The 21,517-nt window shown below is 45.1% G+C and overlaps 1 protein-coding gene and 1 pseudogene across 1 annotated transcript; one reads left to right on the top strand and one right to left on the bottom strand.

The window, feature by feature from the left end:
- Window positions 1-12,087: 12,087 nt before the first annotated feature.
- LOC120718378 (tripartite motif-containing protein 16-like) lies at window positions 12,088-14,505 on the top strand. Its single transcript, XM_040006903.1, has one exon. It carries the CDS (start codon window positions 12,479-12,481, stop codon window positions 14,150-14,152), a length of 1,674 nt encoding a protein of 557 aa, XP_039862837.1. The 5' UTR covers window positions 12,088-12,478; the 3' UTR covers window positions 14,153-14,505.
- A 2,799-nt stretch (window positions 14,506-17,304) lies between these two features.
- LOC120718486 lies at window positions 17,305-18,592 on the bottom strand (annotated as a pseudogene).
- Window positions 18,593-21,517: the final 2,925 nt, after the last annotated feature.

Below are 21,517 nucleotides of genomic sequence, written 5' to 3'. Positions count from 1 at the left end.
AATGCCGGGGCTGATTTTTTGTCTCAGTCCAGCCCTGAATATACTCATGTATATCTATCTATTATGTAGACTTCTAACTTTTTATTGTCATTGTGCAGTTTCTTGAATAGCAAAATTGGGGTAGCAGGATCACAAAGGTGCAAAAATAAAGAAAAAATATACAACGAAGAAAAAGCAATATATATGTATGTATGTATGTGTATATAAGTAAACTATATACATGGTGTATGTGTAGAAACATTAAGACAGAAACATTGTGGGGCTGTATACAAGGGCAGTTATATAATGTAATAAATAAATAAGGGTGGAGGGGCTATGGTCATTTAGGGCGGAGATGGTAACTCCACTCAGACAAAATATTGCACATAGGCAAAAATATTGCAAGGAACAAGGAAAGACTGAGACATTGCAGATGGGATGGCAGCTACATAGTTAATTAATAGCAGCGACAGAGTGGTTGTATTGGAGAAATTTTTTCACACTCTTAGTTTGCATTAAGAGTCTTAGTTTGCATTAAGCCCACGAGAAGAAGCTGTTTTTTAGTCTATTGGTTTTGCACCTAGTGGATTTGAACCTTTTTCCAGAGAACAGGATGTTGAAGAGGTGGTGGTTAGGGTGGAGATGGTATTTTGTAATTGCCCTGGCTCTGAAGAGACATCTTGAGCTGGCAATTGAGTCCAGGGAGGAGAGTGGGAAGCCGATCACCTTCTTTGCAGTTCTGATAACCATGTGGTTCAACATATTATGTCCTAGGTAGGGATGGGTATCGTTTAGGTTTTATCCGATACCGGTGCCAAATCGGTACTTTTGAAACGGTGCCGGTGCTCAAACGGTGCTCAAACCGGTGCTTAACCCTTTAGAGCCGATCGGAGCGGGAACGCTCTGTTATGCGTAACTATTTTTAAATCCCAGTAGCACTGCAACCATGTAAGCTAGCGCAAAAATTTTTTTTGCATATGAAACCGGAGGAGTTGTACTTACATCTTATGCCATCAGCTTGTCCTAGGTCACGGTTTCCTTCCACATAAAGCTTTGCAAAAACTGCATAAAAAGCGCTTGCAGGAACAAAAACATAATATTCCAGAAAACACGCTTTACCGATCCGATCAGCTGTTCAAAACACTTCCTACGTTGGAATAGACGTCAGCGCGAACTTTTGCATTTCCGCCATTACCTGCCCGAAACCGGAAGTGACGTCATTTTCGCGGAAATGTAGTCTTTTTTGCGATCAGGGCCTCAGGGCCTATACTGCTCTTTTTAAAAGTTATCTTTGACTTTATGACTTTCTGTGTCGTTTCTGGGATGCTTAGGACTCATATTGCACTGCTGGAAATAGTTTATTTTGATGCATATGCTGCTTTTTTGCAAATTTGCAGTATAATATTTATTTTCGTTTTTCCTGCAGTGTATAAAAATTGGTGTATTTCAAAAATAAAACTATGAAGACACTCAAAATAAATTTCCTGTGGTGGGAAACTATTTTGTGCAACTTTTTTGTATTTACAGTTTTGAGGGATAAGCCTCTTAAATGTCTCTAACTACAAATATATGTTAAAAAATCAAAAACGATTTTCAATTTTTTTGTAGTTTATTGCACTTTTTTGCAATTTATGTAATTACTATGCACTTAATGAATACATATTATTAAAATCTGGGCTATAATGGTTGTATTGATGTATAGCAACTTGAAATGCTCCCAAAAATGGCTCCACAGCATGTAAAAATATATTATAAGCTCTGGCGGACTTGGTTCTATGGTAGGTCTTAAAGGGTTAAAGAATGGAGAACACAAAATTGGTCCAAAAACCTCTCATTTTCAGCTGGTTTTTTGTAAAAAGATAACAATGTTAGCCTTTTCTGCAGCTATGGGGCATATATGGTATCACTCTTGGCTGGAAGCAGTGCTTAAACAATGGAAAACACAAACTTTGTCCAAAAACCTCTCATGTTTAACTGTTTTCCACTTTTTCTTTGGGCATTTTAGCCTTTTTGGCCAGGGTGAAGGGAGTATCTACCATCAAACAAGAGGACAGCCGCATGTAGCTATGATGATGTTTGCTAGTTCACCTTACATGCATTAATTTAATAACGTGGTTAGCCTACTCAACGTAAATTACACACGAACAACATTAAGCTACTCACGCAGAGAAGAACGGCTGCTGCTGCCGTCATCATCCGTCATCATTTCTGCTACACTGGCAGGGCTAGGGGCCAGGACTCTCCTCTTCGGGTTTTTGGGGGATGTTGCTCCGGGTCCGATAACAGGCAACCCACCCGCAGTAGATGTGCTCGGTGTGAGGTCTAGCAGCAAGCTATCATACGGCACATTTCTGGGCTTTTAAAAAAAACGCTATGCGTCGCCAGGTGTTTCATCGGATTTGAGGTGTTACCTCCTTTGACAGTATCACAGTATCAGCTTAAAGCACTTGTTGCTGCTGAGTTTGCATCTTTTGCTGTGAAGTACAGCCAGACTTTGACTGGTCCTCCTTGGGCATTTTTAATCTCTAGCTCTGCTCTAAAAGAACGTACGTACCTGGCCCCGCCTATTATCCTCGGAAACGTAAAATGATTGGCTAGAAGTGTATCACAGCTCAGTAAAAAAAGCACCAAAATAAAGCACCGAAATGTGCGCTGCTTTTCGGTCTGGTTACTACCGTTTATGTCAGAACCGGTGCCATCATGGCACCGGACACCGGTACCCATCCCTAGTCCTAGGACACAAGCAGTTAAAGGAAATTTTAAAAAATAAGAATATTTATAAGAATATTTTCAGTTGCCTACATGATAAGAGGTGACCTTATCATTACATCTAATCATGCCTCATGTAACCGAGTCACAACCATGTCAGATAAAATGCCAAAGAAATCAATTATTTATTTCATCAATTTAAACATTCATTTTCCCATTTATTCCCTTTTTTTTTTTTTTTGCCTGTCCCATTTGGTTCTTTAGCCGTCAGAATTGTTGTCTGAAGACCAACAAGGATACCCAATGGATTTACTTTGCCAAATGGATCATCACGTCCTTGCTGTATTGGTCCATTTGATCGACCTTTGTTTTTATTATTTATTTTATTTTATTTTCAGTTGTTACAGATGGGACAGACATGACTGGGGGATAGGAAAGGGAGAAAGAAAGATGAAGGAAATGAAAATCAGAAGGGAAGAGGGACAGTGAGAAAGGGCACTTAAAAAGAGAAAGAAGAAAGAAAAATCTCCTGGATCACCTGTTGAGAGAAAAAGAAGAGAAAACAAGCAAAAAAAACAGAGCAACATACTAAACACAACACCATCGCATTAATCTAGCTAAGTGTAAACAGCAGTAAATACTTAATATGAATGTTGTTGTGCAGCACGCAGGACTGACAGCGCAAAATGTGCTTTGAAGTAGCAGCCAAGAAAGGTGTAGTTTATGTATATGAACAGTGAACACCCGTGTGCACACCTGTGTGGATCAGCGCGCTTGTTTTCAAAAGGTTTCCCCATGTATGGTCTGCTAGAGGGTGTAGAGGGCCACAGCCCCATCGCCCAGGGCATGAAGCAGGCATGGAGGAGATCCAGGCTCCAGACATCCAGAGGCCCCAGAGTGCGAGAGCCCAAGGAGGACCACTGGAGGGGCATCCGTGCCACCCTCCTGGGAAGAGCTGAGGACAGCCCCAGACGAGGGGTCACCCACTAGCCATGGAGCTGCTCTGTGCCAGAGTGAACCGAGCCGCAGGCCCAGAGGCCGGAGGCCTGAGGGCCCCCTACGCCCCGGAAGAGGCCTTACCGAGCAACAGGCGCCAGGCCCTGCCAAGTAGCCACCAGGAGTGAGCTGGTACATACCTCAGCGCCCAGCCCCGGACACCAAGAACCACCAACGCACCGACCCCTGAGGGCATCAGTCACCGGCAGGGAGTGTGGTGGGGGGAGATAGGCCTCCATACTTTGGAGGGCCTGGGAGTTCCCAGAAAGGTGGAGTGTAAGACCCTGACATATAGACACAGACAAACAGGCACACACAGACACAAACATGCATTCCCACCCTCATGCACACATATACAAATACTCAGCACTCACCCAACGTTAGGATAGACATAAATGGACACACAATCACACTCCCCAAACATACTCTATACCCCGGGTCCAGGTAAACTCGCCCCTAGAGGGGGAAACGGTACCTAGACCCAGGAGATGTTACCCTTTCCCCCGGGGTGGAGGCAAGCAGACCGCCCCAGGCTCCGCAGCAGCAAGGAGGCCCCACATCCCAGATCCCAATCGGGCGGCCAACACCTCCTCCCAGCCCCCCCATCCCGATGGCCAGCAGAGAATGGGGGGGGGGGGTGAAGAACCCAAACCTCCCTCCTCTCGCTCATGTGTAGTGTTGCTGCGTGTTGTTCTAAAGTGAATTTAAAACATGGGAGGGCATGGTGCTACTGCCAGAGAGTAGCAGGTGTTAGCATGGCCCCTCCCGAGATCCCTCAATGTCTACCTGGATTTAAAATTGAGAAGTGGGCACCAGCGCCAGAGGTGGGGTTGAATACACAGACCGTCCTCTGGACGCCCGATATGTATGTGTTATGAGAGTGTGAGTAATGTGGATGTCTAAGTTGTGGAATAAAATTGAGGCACAGGTGGCCAGAAGGGGACGGGGGGGATGCCTCCCCTGCACCCTGGTGACACACCCGCACCCCAAGGCCCTACTTGTGTGGGTGGGTGTGTTGGAGCGGTAAGAGGGAGGCAGCCGGGGATGGGGCATCTTGCCCCTCCCTAGGGCCAGCTCCCCCGCTGACCCCAGTAGGCACCCCCGTCATTCGGCACCCACCAAGGCAAGAGAACCCAGGCCCATCCAGATTGGGGCCTAAGGCAGCAGGACCGCCCAGCCCCACAGGACCCGGGGCAGCCCATCCGACCCCACCGCAGAGGAAACTGTACCCACCCTAACATTTAATCATCTCCCAGACTGCACAAGACAGTAGACACCCAGGTTAAGTTTATTCTCCACCTCTCCTATGCTCTCCCCCACCTGCAGAGAGAGAGAGAAAAGTGGAAATTCAAGATTTTCCTCCCTTTTTAAAAAAAGATTTCTGGAGCACGTCATTTGAACATGCACAGTCTTCAAGTTTCAATGATGATCATTTTCAGCAGTCAAACATATATGTTCAGTTCTATGTTGCATGACTAAAAATATAATATTTTTTTAATTATTTGCCAAATTACTTGTCAAAATGTTTTTTTTAATTGTGTGTGTATAAGATAGGCTCCAGCTTCCCTGCATCTCTAATAAGGAGAATTGAAAGAAGATGGATGGAAAGATAGAACATGTCATGTGTTGTTGGTTGAAATAATTTAAATAGACCTCAGAGGAGTAATGTGAAAATAGGTTACTGAAAAAAGAAAGAAAATAGGTATGATAGATTTTGTACTTTTTTATTCACAGGTGAACGCTGATTGGTTATGAGTCACTACTTTTTTACTAGCTACAGGGACATTGATTGAAACAGCAATCAGTATAGGCTGTTCAACAGCATATGCTGGGCAAAGAAACCCAACTCCAGTTTTCCTACCTGAGAGTGTCCAGTTAGCACTGTCGATCCTCCAGGTAAGCAGATGGCATCTTCACTTTGGAGACTCCTGGGTGATTGTACCTTAGGTCCAGCTCTTTTAAATGGGAGGTGTTGGATGCCAGAGCAAGCAAGTTGAAGCCTTGTTCTGTGATGAGACAGCCTGACAATCTGCAAACAAACAAGACAGCACAGATGCCACATCTATGCCACATCTGAATTTAAAAAATTAAAAAAAATTTCATTTAATTTTTTTAAAATATATGTTTCTCCACTATTTCTCTCCAGTACTCCTTCAAGGCTTAAATCGGAACCAAACCAGCATCTATTCATGAAATGTGTGAAGACACTTTTACTTAAATGATCACAATTAAGGTAGAATATCAAAATCTTATGAAACTAACAGTAAGTTTACCTGAGGGTTTCTAGTTTGCAGTGTGAACTCCCAAGTCCAGCACAAAGCAGTTTGACTCCTGAGGTCATTGTTACTCATATCCAATTCTCTCAGTTCAGAGGACAGCAAGCTGAGATCTGAAAAGAGGGCATTGCAGCTTCTCTCTGTGAGGTTACAGCCACTCAACCTGAAAGTATATGAAAATGAAAATAAAAAATTTGGTCTTAATCCATGATCTGTTTCTTTCCAACATCTTTAAGGAAGCAATATCAGTGTCAAAAAGGTTAGACAGACTTACACAACTTTCTTAGAGGCTTTGACCACTGGCAGCAGCTTCAGAAGAGCGTCCTCAGAAGCTGAATATTTCCTCAGGTCAAAGACATCCAGATCTTTTTCTGATGACAGTAATATGAAGACCAGAGCTGACCACTGAGCAGGAGAGAAATTAACTATAGATAGATTACCTATAGACATGCCATCTAAACTCATGTCCTTCACTAAAGAGTAACCTCTCAGTTCATTCAGACAGTGGAACAGATTGATGTTTTTCTCTGAAGAGAGCTTTTCATGGATTTTCTTCTTTAAATACTTGACTTTTTCCTCAGTTTTCTGTGAGCTGTTGTCTGACTTTGTCAGCAGTCCTTCTAAAAGAATCTGATTAGCCTGCAGTGAAAGACCCAGAAGGAAGCGAAGAAACAAGTCGAGGTGTCCATTTGGACTCTCTGAGGCCTTATCCACAGCACTCTGGTAGAAGTGGCTTTCAGAACCCTGCACTGAGGCTGTTTGCTCTTCTTCTAGTAGGTTGACACCAGAGTTGATGAAGGTCAGATGGACATCAAGAGCAGCCAGAAACCCCTGAATACTCAAATAAATTAAGCAGAACACCCTATCCTTGTACAGCCCTTTTTATTCTATAAAGATCTTTGTGAACACTCCTGCCTTCAACTGACAGCCTTCAAACACATACAACATGTCACATCATTGTAAGGAACTGCTCTGAATTTAATGATGTACATGCAGTTGAACTAACAGATTCAGATTTCAGTTAAAATTGTTAAAAAGACAAACAAACTGGCTTTTCTTCACTCAGTTTAAAAAAAAAGGAAAGAAAAGCATTGACTTTCTGTCTTTTTTGCTATGATGGACAATCATAAATAAAGTTATAGTTTTCTGATTTATGAAGTGTGTGTTTCAATTCTACTCTACTGTTCTCTTTCAGAGCTTACACCACAATAGAAAAAACATGTTAACATCTATAAAATAATGACTGTTGTGAAATATCCAAATCTCCTGAAACAAAGAGTCAGCTAACCTGAGACTTTCCAGCATACAGTGTGGACTCCCAAGTCCAACACAAAGCAACTTCACTCCTGTATCCTGTAGGTTGTTGTTACTCATGTCCAGCTCTCTCAGTCTGGAGGACTGAGAACTTAGAATTGAGGAAAGCGCTTCACAGCTTCTCTCTGTGAGGTTACAGCCACTCAACCTAAAAACATATCAGTATATCAGTGAACTTTCCAAACTTTTGAAATAAATACACTAAAGCAATCTCTTGCCAGGATTAAACTGGATACTTACTGGACTTTCTTAGAGGCTTTGACCACTGGCAGCAGCTTCAGAAGAGCCTCTTCTTTTTAAATCATGCTTTTATTTGTTCTTGTTTCTAATGTCTCTGTAAAGCACTTTGAATCACCTTGTTGTTGAATTGTGCTATACAAATAAACTTGCCTTGCCTTGCCTTGCCTCTTCTGAAGCTGAATATTTCCTCAAGTCAAACACATCCAGACCTGCTTCTGATGACAATAAGACGAAGACCAGAGCTGACCACTGAGCAGGAGAGAGATTAACTTTGGACCGGTGTCCTGAACTCAGGTGATGCTGGACCTCCTTCACTATAGAGTCATCATTCAATTCATTCAGACAGTGGAGCAGATTGATGCTGTTTTCAGGAGAGAGAGTGCCATTCATCCTTTCTTTAATGTACTTGACTGCTTCCTGATTTATCTGTGAGCTGTTTCCTGTTTGTGTGTGCAGGCCTTGTAGGAGATCCTGATTGAATGGCATCGAAAGACCAAGGAGGAAGCGAAGAAACAAGTCCAGATGTCCATTTGAACTCTTCAAAGCCTTGTCCACAGCACTCTGGTAGAACTGTCTTACTGAAGATTCTCCAGTCTGCACTGAGGCTGTTTCTTCTTCTTCTTCCAGCAGGTTGATACCAGAGTTGGTGAATGTCAGATGGACATGAAGAGCCTGCTAAAAACTCCTGAATGCTCAGATGGATGAAGCAGAACACCTTGTCCTGGTACACTCCTCTCTCCTCTTTAAAAATCTGTGTGAACACTCCTGAGTACACTGAGGCTTCTACAATATTAATCCCACACTCTGTCAGGTCTGATTCATAGAAGATCAGGTTGCCTTTCTGCAGCTGCTCAAAAGCCAGTTTTCCAAGAGTGTGTAATTTACGTTGAGTAGGCTAACCACGTTATTAAATTAATACACGTAAGGTGAACTAGCAAACACCGTCGTAGTTACATGCGGCTGTCTTCTTGTTTGATAGAGTGATACCATATATGCCCTATAGCTGCAGAAAAGGCTAACATTGTTATCGTTTACAAAAAAAACAGCTAAACATGAGAGGTTTTTGGACAAAGTTAGTGTTTTCCATTGTTTAAGCACTGGTTCCAACCAAAGGAGGTAAGTTGTATCAACAGAAAAGGCAAACTTTTGTTGTGGCTGTACTGCACTCTCTGTGAAGTACAGCCAGTGGAATGACCATCTGGCTGTGTGACCGAAATAAAGCACAGAAATGTGCGCTGCTTTTCGGTCTGGTTACCACCGTTTATGTCAGAACCGGTACCCATCCCTGGCCACAGAGCCCATTTTACAAGCACGCTTTAAATGACTGTAACTCTGTCATCATTTATGCTAGAGGGAAAATGCAAATGGTTTCGAAAACAAGAGGATATTTGGTGTATTACGGTAGCACAAATTGTTCACAAGCTACTGGTCTAGAGAGACATTTCAAACGGTTACTGAAAGACGAGAAGACGAGCTTTACTAAACTTTACGGTGTATCGTTAGAATGCATGACCAACGATGGTCCAGTCACAGGTAAGAACTGATGATGCACAGAGCAGAGAAGCAGGTGTGGAGACGTGGATGGCCCCGAAAAAGGTCTTGATATTTAAAAAATGAGTGGCCTTGGCTCAAAAACTTTTTGTACATATTTAGTATAGTTAAAGTTAATATTAAAAGTTGCTGTTGTGTTACATTTTGTTCCTGTTGAATATCAGTTAACTCTAAATCTGACAGTCTGGTTTTTTTTTTCCACTTTAAACTCTTGTTCCATTGTCATAACAATACAATAATGGAAAATGACTGCCAGATATTGAAAGCTGAGGTTATTCTGAAAAAAGCCGCGAAAACATTCACTTATACTGTGATTTCTGGCCCTTTTACAGCCAAAATAACCAAATACGTCCAGGCAGCCTGTATGATACTTGGACAATAAAGGGTTAATAATGACTGGTTCTCACATACCTGTATTTAGCCAGATGATTGTAGAAGTTGTGATCAACTCGACCATAATAACAGAAAAATACTTTTAAAGAAGGAGTCAGAGTTTCTTTTTATTATTCTTGTCAAACATTTATCACATTTTGTGTCATGGTCCTGGGTCGGTGACCCAGTGTTTTTGGTTATGTACTTTTACTTTTGATAGTTTTGTATTTTCTAGGGTTTAGTGGTGTTCCCTCTGTTTGGTGTCTTCCCTGCTTGTGCATTCCCTTAGTGTAGTAGGTCTCTGTGTTTAGTCCGCATCTTTGAGTCTGTGTCATTATGTGTATGTGTTTCCTGTTTTACTTTGAAGGGCTCTGTCAGTGTGGTCAGTTTACGTTTCCCCTGCCTCGTCAGTCGTCATGTCTTCCAGGTGTGTTCCCCTCCTGTTTCCCATCCCCTGATTCCTGGCGTGTGTATTTATAGTGTGTGTTACCCTCGTCCTCGTTGCTGGTTCGTCTGTGTTGTTCCCCTCCATGTTCTCGTGTATTCTCCCTGCATCTCCGTTTCTCGACTCAAGGTTTCAGGTTTGTTTTTGCGTAGCTTTTCCCAGTTTATTTTATTCTTAGGTTTTGGTTTTCTTCCTCATCGTCCCTGTTTGTTTCACCCTTTGTTAATAAAGCTCGCTCACAACTTAAGCAGTCTGCATCTTGGGTCCGTTTATATTCTCACACGGCCTGCCTCGGAAACCCGTGACAGTACGAACTAGCCACTATAGACCCAGCAGTTTGCAACCCTTCTGAGGAGCTAAAGGATGACATTATTTTCACTGTGGAGAACCTCATTAGCCTGTGGCTGGAACACCCCCGGAAGAGCTTCGCCGCGCAGTGGAAAATTGGCTACAACGGCTCTTTTCCGGCTTGCCATGGCTGTTGGAATCGCTTCCCCCGACCATGCAGGCTTTTCTCCACCTCACACCACACCTTCTCTCCGCCACTACTACCTCGCTGCCCGCCCCACCCCACAGCCGGACGTTCTGACTTCTAAATCGCCGGCTGTGGTGAGTGAGGACTCTTTTTCTGTGTTGGACTGTGGAACTGTTTTTTCTGGGGCTATGTTTTATGTGGCAGATAGCAATGTCAACAGCTTATTAGCTGATCAGCAGCAGCCACCTTCAGCTCAGTTAGCTGATCAGCAGCAGCCACTCTCGGCTCAGTTAGTTGCCCAGCAGCCACTCTCGGCTCAGTTAACTGCCCAGCAGCCACCTTCAGCTCTGTCACCAGTGCCTCCACTGTCACTTTCAGTGCAATCTCCAGTGCCTCCACTGTCACCTTCAGTTCAGTCTCCAGTGTCAGCTGCTCACTCGCTCTCCGCTTAGTCTCCAGCGCCACCTTCAGTTCAGTCTCCAGCGCCTCCAGTGTCACCTGTAGCTCAGGCCCCAGCGCCTCCAGTGTCACCTGTAGTTCAGGCCCCTGCGCCTCCAGTGTCACCTGTAGTTCAGGCCCCTGCGCCTCCAGGGTCACCTGTAGTTCAGGCCCCTGCGCCTCCAGTGTCACCTGTAGTTCAGGCCCCTGTGTCACCGTTACTCGTAGTTCAGGCTCCAGTATTACCAGGTTCACTCGTTCACTCCATGCAGGGAGAAAGTCTTATTCCTACTCAGGGTGCGTTTCATGGTTTAGCCGCCATTGGCACAGTTTGCCACTCCAGGGCTTCCCCAGAGGCTAGGTCTCAGTCCCCAGCTTATTCTGGACCTCTGAAATTTAAGCAGCCCCCTGAGAACAGCACCATGTCAGCGTTGCCTGGGCAGAGCCAGTGCTCAGTGCATTGCCAGTTGCCCTTTTGTCAGCTAGTGGACTCCATGCATGCTGGCTTTGTGATGGCTTCTGCTGGAGGGTCCGAGGGACCGCTCCGGCCTTTGTCTCCTGTCATCGCTGGAGGGTCCGAGGGATCCATCCAGCCTGCTGCGCCTCCACCTGCGGCTTCCACGCCACCGCTTGCAGCGCCGCCGCCTGCAGCGCCCCCGCCTGCAGCGCCCCCGTCTCCGGCTTCCACGCCGCCGCCTGCAGCGCCACTGTCTCCGGCTTCTACGCCGCCGCCTGCAGCGCCAGCGTCTCCGGCTTCCACGCCGTCGCCTGCAGCGCCGTCATCCTCGTCTGGCCCAGCCTCCAAGTCTTCAGTCTCGTCTGGCCCAGCCTCCGAGTCTTCATCCTTGTCTGGCCCAGCTTAAGACTCATCATCCTCGCCAGCCGCAGCCTCCGAGTCTTCAGTCTCGTCTGGCCCAGCCTCCGAGTCTTCAGTCCCGTCTGGTCCTGCCTCAGTGTCTTCAGTCCCGTCTGGTCCAGCCTCAGTGTCTTCAGTCCCGTCTGGTCCAGCCTCCGAGCCTTCACCCTCGCCTGGTCCAGCTTCTGCCTCTGCGTTTGGAAACAATGACATTTTGTGGAGCTGAATCTGTTTGAAAACTCTTTAATATGTTTACTGCCTCATACACCAACTACTACACCTGCTGCACCCTCTCACCTTTGATAGTGTCTAATGGAGAGAAACAATTGAAATGAGCATAAACTTAAATGCTACATAAGCATCATGTCAGTGGCTGCCTTATCTGTATGTTTAGGATCATTATCCTCCTGCATTGAAAAAAAACTGAAGGACTGTATGATAATTTCAGTGAGAACTCTGACATTTCTAAACTGAAGTTTATTTATATAGAAGAAAGTGTTAACAAGCTTAAAAGTTGATGTGAGCAGTAAATAAAAAGGGTTAAACACACAGTGTCGCTCTCAAACTGCTCCTCTTCCTGGAGTGAAGCACAGCCTGATAACCCTCCCTCTTCTTCCTGCTCTTAAACACAGCACCTCCTCTCTGTCCACGTGTTTCCTCGTTCCCTCCCCTTCAGTTCTGAACTTGGGTGTAACCAACATGTGGTGATGTGTAAGAGCTGACAGGGTCCATTCACTGCAGAAACACATGATGTTGAGGTCAGAGCTTAGACTAGTTTCAGTTATAAGGAAGTGAAACTCACACAGTCACTGACACTGAGAGGAGAAATGGCACAGAAAGGAGTTCAGCTGGACCGAGAAACCTTCTCTTGTTCCATCTGTTTGGATCTACTGAAGGATCCGGTGACTACAACCTGTGGTCACAGCTACTGCATGAACTGTATTAAAACCCACTTTGATGAAGAGGACAGGAAGGGAATCCACAGCTGCCCTCAGTGCAGGAAGACTTTCATACCGAGGCCTGTCCTGGAGAAAAACACCATGTTAGCAGCTTTAGTGGAGCAGCTGAAGAAGACTGGACTCCAAGCTGCTCCAGCTGATCACTGCTATGCTGGACCTGAAGATGTGGCCTGTGATTTCTGCACTGGGAGGAAGCTGAAAGCTATCAAGTCCTGTTTGGTCTGTCTGGCCTCTTACTGTGAGAAACACCTCCAACCTCACTATGATGTAGCGCCATTAAAGAAACACAAGCTGGTGGCTCCCTCCAAGAAGCTCCAGGAGAACATCTGCTCTCGTCATGATGAGGTGATGAAGATTTTCTGCCGTACTGATCAGCAGAGTATCTGTTATCTCTGCCTGATGGATGAACATAAAGGCCACGAAACAGTCCCAGTTGCAGCAGAAAGGACTGAGAAGCAGAAGGAGCTCGAGGTGAGACGACTAAACATCCAGCAGAGAATCCAGGAGCGAGAGAAAGATGTGAAGCTGCTTCAACAGGAGGTGGAGGCCATCAATGGCTCTGCTGATAAAGCAGTGGAGGACAGTGAGAAGATGTTCACTGAGCTGATCCGTCTCATCCAGAAAAGAAGCTCTGATGTGAAGCAGCAGGTCAGATCCCAGCAGGAAACTGAAGTGAGTCGAGTCAAAGAGCTTCAGGAGAAGCTGGAGCAGGAGATCGCTGAGCTGAAGAGGAAAGACGGCGAGCTGGAGCAGCTCTCACACACAGAGGATCACAACCAGTTTCTACACAACTACCCCTCACTGTCAGCACTCAGTGAGTCTACACACTCATCCAGCATCAAATTCCGTCCTCTGAGGTACTTTGAGGATGTGGCAGCAGCTGTGTCAGAGACCAGAGATAAACTACAGGACATTCTGAGAGAGGAATGGACAAACATCTCACTGACAGTCACTGAAGTGGATGTTTTACTGTCACCAACAGAGCCAAAGACCAGAGCTGAATTCTTAAAATGTTCATATGAAATCACACTGGATCCAAACACAGCAAACACACATCTGTTATTATCTGATGGGAACAGAAAAGTAACATTTATGATGTTCAAACAGTCTTATTCTGATCATCCAGACAGATTCACTGAATGTTATCAGGTCCTGAGTAGAGAGAGTCTGACTGGACGTTGTTACTGGGAGGTGGAGTGGAGAGGTGGAGCAGTTCGTGTAGCAGTCTCATACAAGAATATCAGCAGAACAGGGTTGGGCAATGAATGTTTATTTGGAAACAATGACAGATCTTGGGCATTATATTGTGACACAAACAGATATATATTTGTGCACAACGATGTCCAAACTGTCCTCTCAGGTCCTCGGTCCTCCAGAGTAGGAGTGTACCTGGATCACAGAGCAGGTATTCTGTCTTTCTACAGCGTCTCTGAAACCACGACTCTCCTCCACAGAGTCCAGACCACATTCACTCAGCCGCTCTATGCTGGACTTTGGACTTGGAAAGATGGAGCCACTGCAGAGTTGATTAAATTCAAATAGACAGAGAAGTCAGGTTCATGTTGATCCCTGACCATTATATGTACTTGTGTCGTTTTTAAATGATGCTTTACATTTTAGAAGCTGAAAAGTTCAGTGGTCCATTGATGTATGAAAATAATATTGCACTGATTCAAACTGTACTTACATTTATATACCTTACATCAATATAAATCTGATTTGTTCTTATGGCTGATTATCATGTGAGTTTAAATGATACTACTCTTCATATTCAGCATGTTTGAAATCTGTCATCAATCTGGTTAGCGGTTTTATTCTGTAGTTGCTGTAGTGGGTTGTCAAATGCAAAAATATATTGGAGCTGCAGTGATTCATCAGTTAGTCAATGATTAGAGAATTTATTGTTTATAATTATTTAATCACATTTAAAGTTGGTTCCAGTTTCTGAAATGTGAAACCTGATCTTATATGACTGTAAACTTAATGTCTTTGAGTTTTGAACTTTTACAATTTAATAAAACTTTGAATCCTTGAGGTTTTTGATATTATATTATTGTATCTAGAGTGACCACACTTAATGTCATTTTTCATATGAAAAGTTTGATCACACTCGATCATTTATATTATTATTATTATTTAAATCCATTCACTCACTTCTGCTCATCCTTTTCAGAGTCACTGCAGCCTATTCCAGCTTTCTTGGGGAGAGAGGCAGGGTACACCTTGGACAGTCTGTCGCAGGGCTAACACATAGACAACCATTCGCACTCCCATTCACTCCCTGTCCTCCTCTCTCCCCACCTTCACCCAGTACGCCACCTGCCTCACCAGAGACAATAAAACATTGGACTTATTGTATGCTAACACCAAGGAGGCATACAGCTCGTCATCTCTTCCTCCCCTGAGGGGCTCAGATCACAACCTTGTTCATCTCCAGCCTGTGTATAAACCTCTAGTACACAGAGAACCAGTTGTGAAACGCACAGTAAGGAAATGGTCGGCAGAGACTGAAGAGGCCCCGAGGGACTGTTTCCTTTCCACTGTGTGGGACAACCTACCAAATTTCCCCTTGTGTTACAATTAAAGTATTATTCTATTCTATTCTATTCTATTCTAACCTCTGCAGCCTTTTGGAGGATGACCTCAACAGCATCACAGACTGCATTATGAATTACATGAACTTCTGTGTGGACAACACTGTACCCATCATAAAGGAATGATGTTTTTCTAACAACAAGCCATGGATAAATCCTGAAATAAAGGCTCTCTCATCAAGGAGAAGAAGAGAGTCTTTAAATCTGAAGACAAACAGGAGCTAAGAGTTGTCCAGAAGAAGCTGAAATGGAAGATAAGGCAAGGGAAGGAAAACTACAGGAGGAAGATTGAAGAGCAGCTGTAACAGGACAACATCAGAGGGGTTTGGAACAGCCTGAAGACAATCTCAGGACAAATACCAACCACCCAGGCTTCAGGAGACTTGGGGTGGGTAAATTACTTACTTACTTAGATCCTCCCATGCCTTATGTTGACATATCGGACGGCAAACGAATGCCACCAGGCTTGATCTTGTGCCCGGGCTTCAGCTTCTTCCAACAATATATTTGATGTCTTTAGGTCTTGATGGAATGACCTTTGCCAGGTGTTACAGGGACATCCTCATGGTCTTTTAATGCCCAGAGGTTGCAAGCGCATCTCTGTTTTTGGAATCCGTTCCGTCATCCATGCGGAGGATATGGCCGGCCAGTCGGAGTCTTTGGCCTGCAACGATATTGTGAAGTTTGACCGTGCCACTCCTTCGCAAGACCTCCTCGTTGGTGATGTGCTTGGTGTAGCGGATCTACAGAATCCAGCGAAGGCATCGCTGCTGAAAGACGTCGAGCTTGGTGTTGATGCAGGCCGACACCTTCCAAGTCTCGTTGGCATAAATGGCGGTTGGGATCAAGACCGAATTAAGCAAGTGGAGTTTGATCTTGAGGGAGATGGTCGGGGAGGACCAGATCTTGTTCATCCTCCGAAATACCGCAGCCACCTTTCCAGTGCGGCATTTGACATCCACCTCCACATCGCTGTTATGGGAAATCACGCTACCGAGGTAGGGGAATTTCTTCACTTCTTCTAGCTGCTGTGTCCTGATGTAGATCCCCCGTCATGGGTCCTTGGAACTGACGTGCATGATCTGCGACTTTTCAGAGCTCCTCAGGCCATCTTGCTGGCTTCTTGTCTTAGATCGGTCGTTCCTTGCTGTAGCTTCAGCTCATCTTCCTCGAGTAGGGCGATATCGTCAGCGAAATCGAGGTCGCCAAGACGGTCTTGATCAGACCAATGAATGCCAGCTCCTATACGGGCACCAGCTCGCGGCATGACGTAGTCGAGGGCAACGAGAAAAAGCTGTGGTGACAGGATGCAGCCCTGCCTAATGCCGGTGGTGTTCTTGAAGAAGTCGGTGTGGCCATTTCCGGTCTTAACGCAAAAGCACGATCACAAGTACAGGTCCTTGAAGATGTTGAGGAAGATGGTAGGGACACCGTACAAGCGCAGGATCTGCCAAAGAGAATCGCGGTGGATGCTATCGAAGGCCTTCTTGAATCGACGGAATTGATGGTGAGTTGTTGCCGATACTTGATGCACTGTTTGATGATGTTACTTAAGATGAAAATCTGTTTTGTGCACGATCGGCCGCTTTGGATCCCAGCTTGCTCCTCTCATAGACGTTGGTCGAAGGCACTCCTCGGTCGTCGAACGAGGACAATACAGAATGGCTTGCCAGGCACAGAGAGAAGGGTGATGCCTCTCCAATTGGTACACTCTGAGGTCTTGCCCTTCTTTGGTAGCTTGACTATGGCGCCCTTTCGCCAGTCCTCCAGCACTGTGCCACTTTGCCAGCACTTGTTGAACAGGGTCGTCAATTCTTCCACCTGGGCTTGGTTGCCGTGTTTCAGGAGCTCTGCTGGTATTTCGTCTAAGCCAGTCGCTTTGTTGTTCTTGAGGCTCTTGATCGCGATCTTCACTTCCTCGATGATTCTGCCAGTGTTGACCCCCAAGCTCATGTTAGGGCATCCTCCGCCTCAAAATTGTACGTCGTGGCGGGCTCTGGCTGGTTAAAGGTCTCTTGGAAGTGTTCGGCCCATCTTTGTTTTGCTCTTCTTGAGTGATCAGGAGCATCCCATTTTTGTCCTTGACCGGGACGTTTGCATTAGTCCTCGATCCAGTAAACTCATTTACGATGCGGTATATGTCTTGGAGTCATTCCGATCTGCTGCTTCCTGAGTTTCGGCACCTTTTCGTTCTAGCCATTCTTTCTTGTCTTTCCAACAGCTTTTCTTCACTAGCTGATCTAACTGCGTAGCGTCGGGTTCCTTCCTCTCTGGCTTGTTCGGTTTTTGGCCTGCTCTCTTTTTGAGCTTCGCAATTTTTTCTCTCATCGATCAGTTCCCATATTCTTCCTTGGATCCACTGTTCGCTTCTCTTTCCTCTGCGTCTTCTGATGGTGTTTTGGGCGGACTCCACAGTGGCCTCCCTGAGGCCAGTCCAGAGGTCTTCGACGTCTTCCATTTCTCCAAGGAGGGTGAAATGATTTTACAGCTCTAAAGTGAAGCCATTGACAACGGTCGGGCCCTTGAGCTTCTCGATTGCGAACGGTGCATTTGGTGCGGGCTGTCTTTGTTTCCGAAGTTTGAGTTTGACTTCCGCTCTGACTAGGTGGTGGTCAGATCCAACATCCGCTTTTCAACATGCCCTTGTGTCTTGCAAAGCCGACCTCCATTTTTGGCTGATGCAGATAAAATCAATTTCATTGAATGTACGCCCATCTGGTGACCGCCATGTCTTCTTGTGGATCTCTCGGTGCTGGAAGTATGTATTTCCAACGCACAGCCCATTTTGCTCGCAGAAGGATACTAATCGTTCGCTGTTATCGCTGAGATGCGTTGAAGATGCATGCGGTCCAACCACTGTCTCCAATCCCAATCGGTCACCACCCAGCTGGGCATTGAAGTCTTGCATCTTAAGGTCGTGATTCGGGATGTCATTAAAGATGTCTTGCAGCTGATTGTAGAAATTGTCCTTGAAAGCAACTTCCGTATTGTCCATTGGCGCAAAGACTTGCACAATGGTTGTCTTGGTGTGTACCAATCCGAAACAAGCTGTGATGATGCAGTTGTTAACAGGTTTCCAACCAATGAGTGCTCTCACAGCTTCTTTGCTCATACAAGCCCCACTCCATGTTCATGTCGATCTTCGTGACACGAGTTCAAGATTGTCTTGCCATCGCTGATAATTCGGCTGCTCTCTATCCACTTCATTTCACTCATTCCGAGGATGTAGAGCCGATAATCGTCAAACTCCTTCAAAAGTTGAGCCAGCCGTCCGCTTTGATATAACGTGCGAACCTTCCACGTCCCAAATCTTGTGATGGTTTTGGTGGAGAATAATGCTTTCCATCGGGCGCTGGATGCCGTTTTCGGTTTCTTCCATCACCGTCATCCCGTTTGAAGTAGAATTCCCGCCACGTTGCCAAAAAACTTCTGCTTCGTTTGTCATTTCTGTAGCGGTAGGGTTTTTTTTACAGGGACGGGTTGCTAGCCTGACGCCCAACCCTCCTCCTTTCTCATCCAGGCTTGGGACCGTTCATGGCGGAGTTGGGGTGGGCGAATGACCTAAATAAATATTTTAACAGGTTTGATCAAACACCCACCCCTCCCCCAGCATTGTCCCCTCTGCTGCAATCTCCCTCATCTTCAGGGAGTGCCTGTCTTTCATCTCAGGACTTCACACCTCTCAGCTCCCAGCCATCACACCCACCCACGGTTTCTGTGGACTCCAACTTACACTCCCCTCCCCCCAAATCCACTCTTTCTATCTCAGCACTTCGAGTGAGGAGCGAGCTTTGCCAGATCAAGGTGCGGAAGGCTGCAAGTCCAGATGGCATCAGCTCCAGGCTCCTGAGGTGCTGCGCAGATGAACTGTGTGGTATCCTAGGATATCTGTTCAACCTGAGCCTGTCACTGGGGAAAGTACCACATCGTGGTACCGATACCAAAGGCCTCCCATCCAAGGACCTCAGCAAGCTACAGGCTGGTAGCCCTGACATCACATCTGATGAAGACCCTCGAGAGATTGGTTCTAAACCATCTGCGCCCCCTGGTGAGGTCTTCATTGGATCTGCTGCAGTTTGCTTACCAGCCTGGCATCGGGGTGGAGGACGCCATCATCTACCTCCTGCACTGAGCTCTGACTCAGCTGGAGAAGCCTGGAAGCACTGTGAGGATCATGTTCTTGGATTTCTCCTGTGCTTTCAACACCATCCAGGCACGACCTCTGAGGGACAAGCTGGAGCTATCAGGAGGGTCACCACATGTCCCAGTGGATACTGGACTGCCTCACAGGACGCCCACAGTATGTGAGGACACAGGGCTGTGTCTCTGATACGCTGATCTGCAGTACGGGGGGCCCACAGGGAACTGTACTGGCACCGTTCCTCTTCCCCCTCTACATTGCAGACTTCTCCATCAACTCCCCACAATGCCACCCACAGAAGTTCTCTGACGACTCTGCATAGTCGGCCTCATCACAGGTGAGGATGACTCAGAGTACAGACAGTGGACTCTGGACTTTTTGGACTGGTGCCATGCAGTTGGTTGTGGACTTCCGCAGACACAGATCCACCACACTAACACCGGTGAACATCCAGGGAGTGGAAATTCAGACAGTAGACTCTTATAGGTATCTGGGTGTTCACCTGAATATTAAACTGGACTGGAGCCACAACACTGATGCTCTTTACAGGAAGGGATCAGAGAAGACTCTACCGGCTGAGCCGGCTGAGGTTATTTTGAGTCCAGGGAGCACTTCTAAAAGACTTCCTCCCTTCCTCCCTGCAGTATCAGACTGTAAAATCAAAACTGCTCCCAACAAATATAGATGTTTACATCATGATGTAAATATGTAAAAATTATGTTTCTGTTCTGTATCCTGTTCTGTTTGTATATGTGTGTTTATGTTGCTGATACAATCAAATTTCCCCTGGTGGGATATTAAAGGATTATTCTATTCGATTATTCTATTCTATTCAAACCTATGGGCCATTAGTGTTTCCAATTAACCCATTAGAGCCGGTCGGAGCGGGCACGCTCTGTTTTGCGTACTATTTTTAAATCCTGGTAGCTCTGCACGTAAGCTAGGGCAATTATTTTTTGCATATGAAACCGGAGGAGTTGTACTTACATCTTATGCCATCAGCTTGTCCTAAGTCACAGTTTCCTTCCACATATATAGCTTTGCAAAAACTGCATAAAAAGCACTTGCAGCAACAAAACATAATATTCCAGAAACACGCTTTGCCGATCCGATCAGCTGTTCATAACACTTCCTACGTTGGAATAGACATCAGCGCGAACTTTTGCATGTCCACCATTACCTGCCCGAAACCGGAAGTGACGTCATTTTCGCGGAAATGTAGTTTTTTTTTACCATCAGGGCCTCAGGGCCTATACTGGTCTTTTTAAAAGTTATCTTTGACTTTATGACTTTCTGTGTCTTTTCTGGGATGCTTAGGACTCATATTGCACTGCTGGAAATAGTTTATTTTGATGCATATGCTGCTTTTTTGCAAATTATATATATAATATATAATTATATAATATATAATAAATATATAATATAAGTATAATATTTATTTTCGTTTTTCCAGCAGTATATAAAAATTGGTGTATTTCAAAAATAAAACTATGAAGACACTCAAAATAATTTCCTGTGGTAGGAAACTATTTTGTGCAACTTTTTTGTATTTACAGTTTTGAGGGATAAGCCTCTTAAATTTCTCTAACTAGAAATATATGTTAAAAAATCAAAAACGATTTTCAATTTTTTGTAGTTTATTGCACTTTTTTTGCAATTTATGTAATTACTATGCACTTAATGAATACATATTATTAAAATCTGGGCTATAATTGTTGTATTGATGTATAGCACCTTGAAATGCTCCCAAAAATGGCACTACAGCATGTAAAATATAATATAAGCTCTGGCGGAGTTCGTTCTATGGTAGGTCTTAAAGGGTTAACCTAACCCTGTGTCTGGCAGGCAGAGCGTCTCCACAAATCTGATGCGTCTGATTTGAAGAAAATGAGCTGAGGGAGACACCCGGTGGACAAACACAGACATGACAAGAAGAAAAACTAAAGTGCAGAGGGGAAATTCTTGTTGGAATGAATTTGCATGCGTCAGAAAAACACACAGCACACACTCTAACAGTCCTTTATTTTACTGAAGGAGACACGTGAAGAAACCCAATCACACAACAATGAAGTGAACACATTTAGCCAGTGTTCAAGATGATGGATAGAAATGAAAATCATGGAGCATTATGCATTTATAGGTCTGTGTCTTCAGCAGAAGCAGCATTTCCAT

This window comes from Simochromis diagramma, unplaced genomic scaffold (genome assembly GCF_900408965.1).
Source record: "Simochromis diagramma unplaced genomic scaffold, fSimDia1.1 OVJJ01000141.1, whole genome shotgun sequence".
Classification (NCBI taxonomy): domain Eukaryota; kingdom Metazoa; phylum Chordata; class Actinopteri; order Cichliformes; family Cichlidae; genus Simochromis; species Simochromis diagramma.
This window is presented reverse-complemented; position numbering and strand designations above follow the sequence as displayed.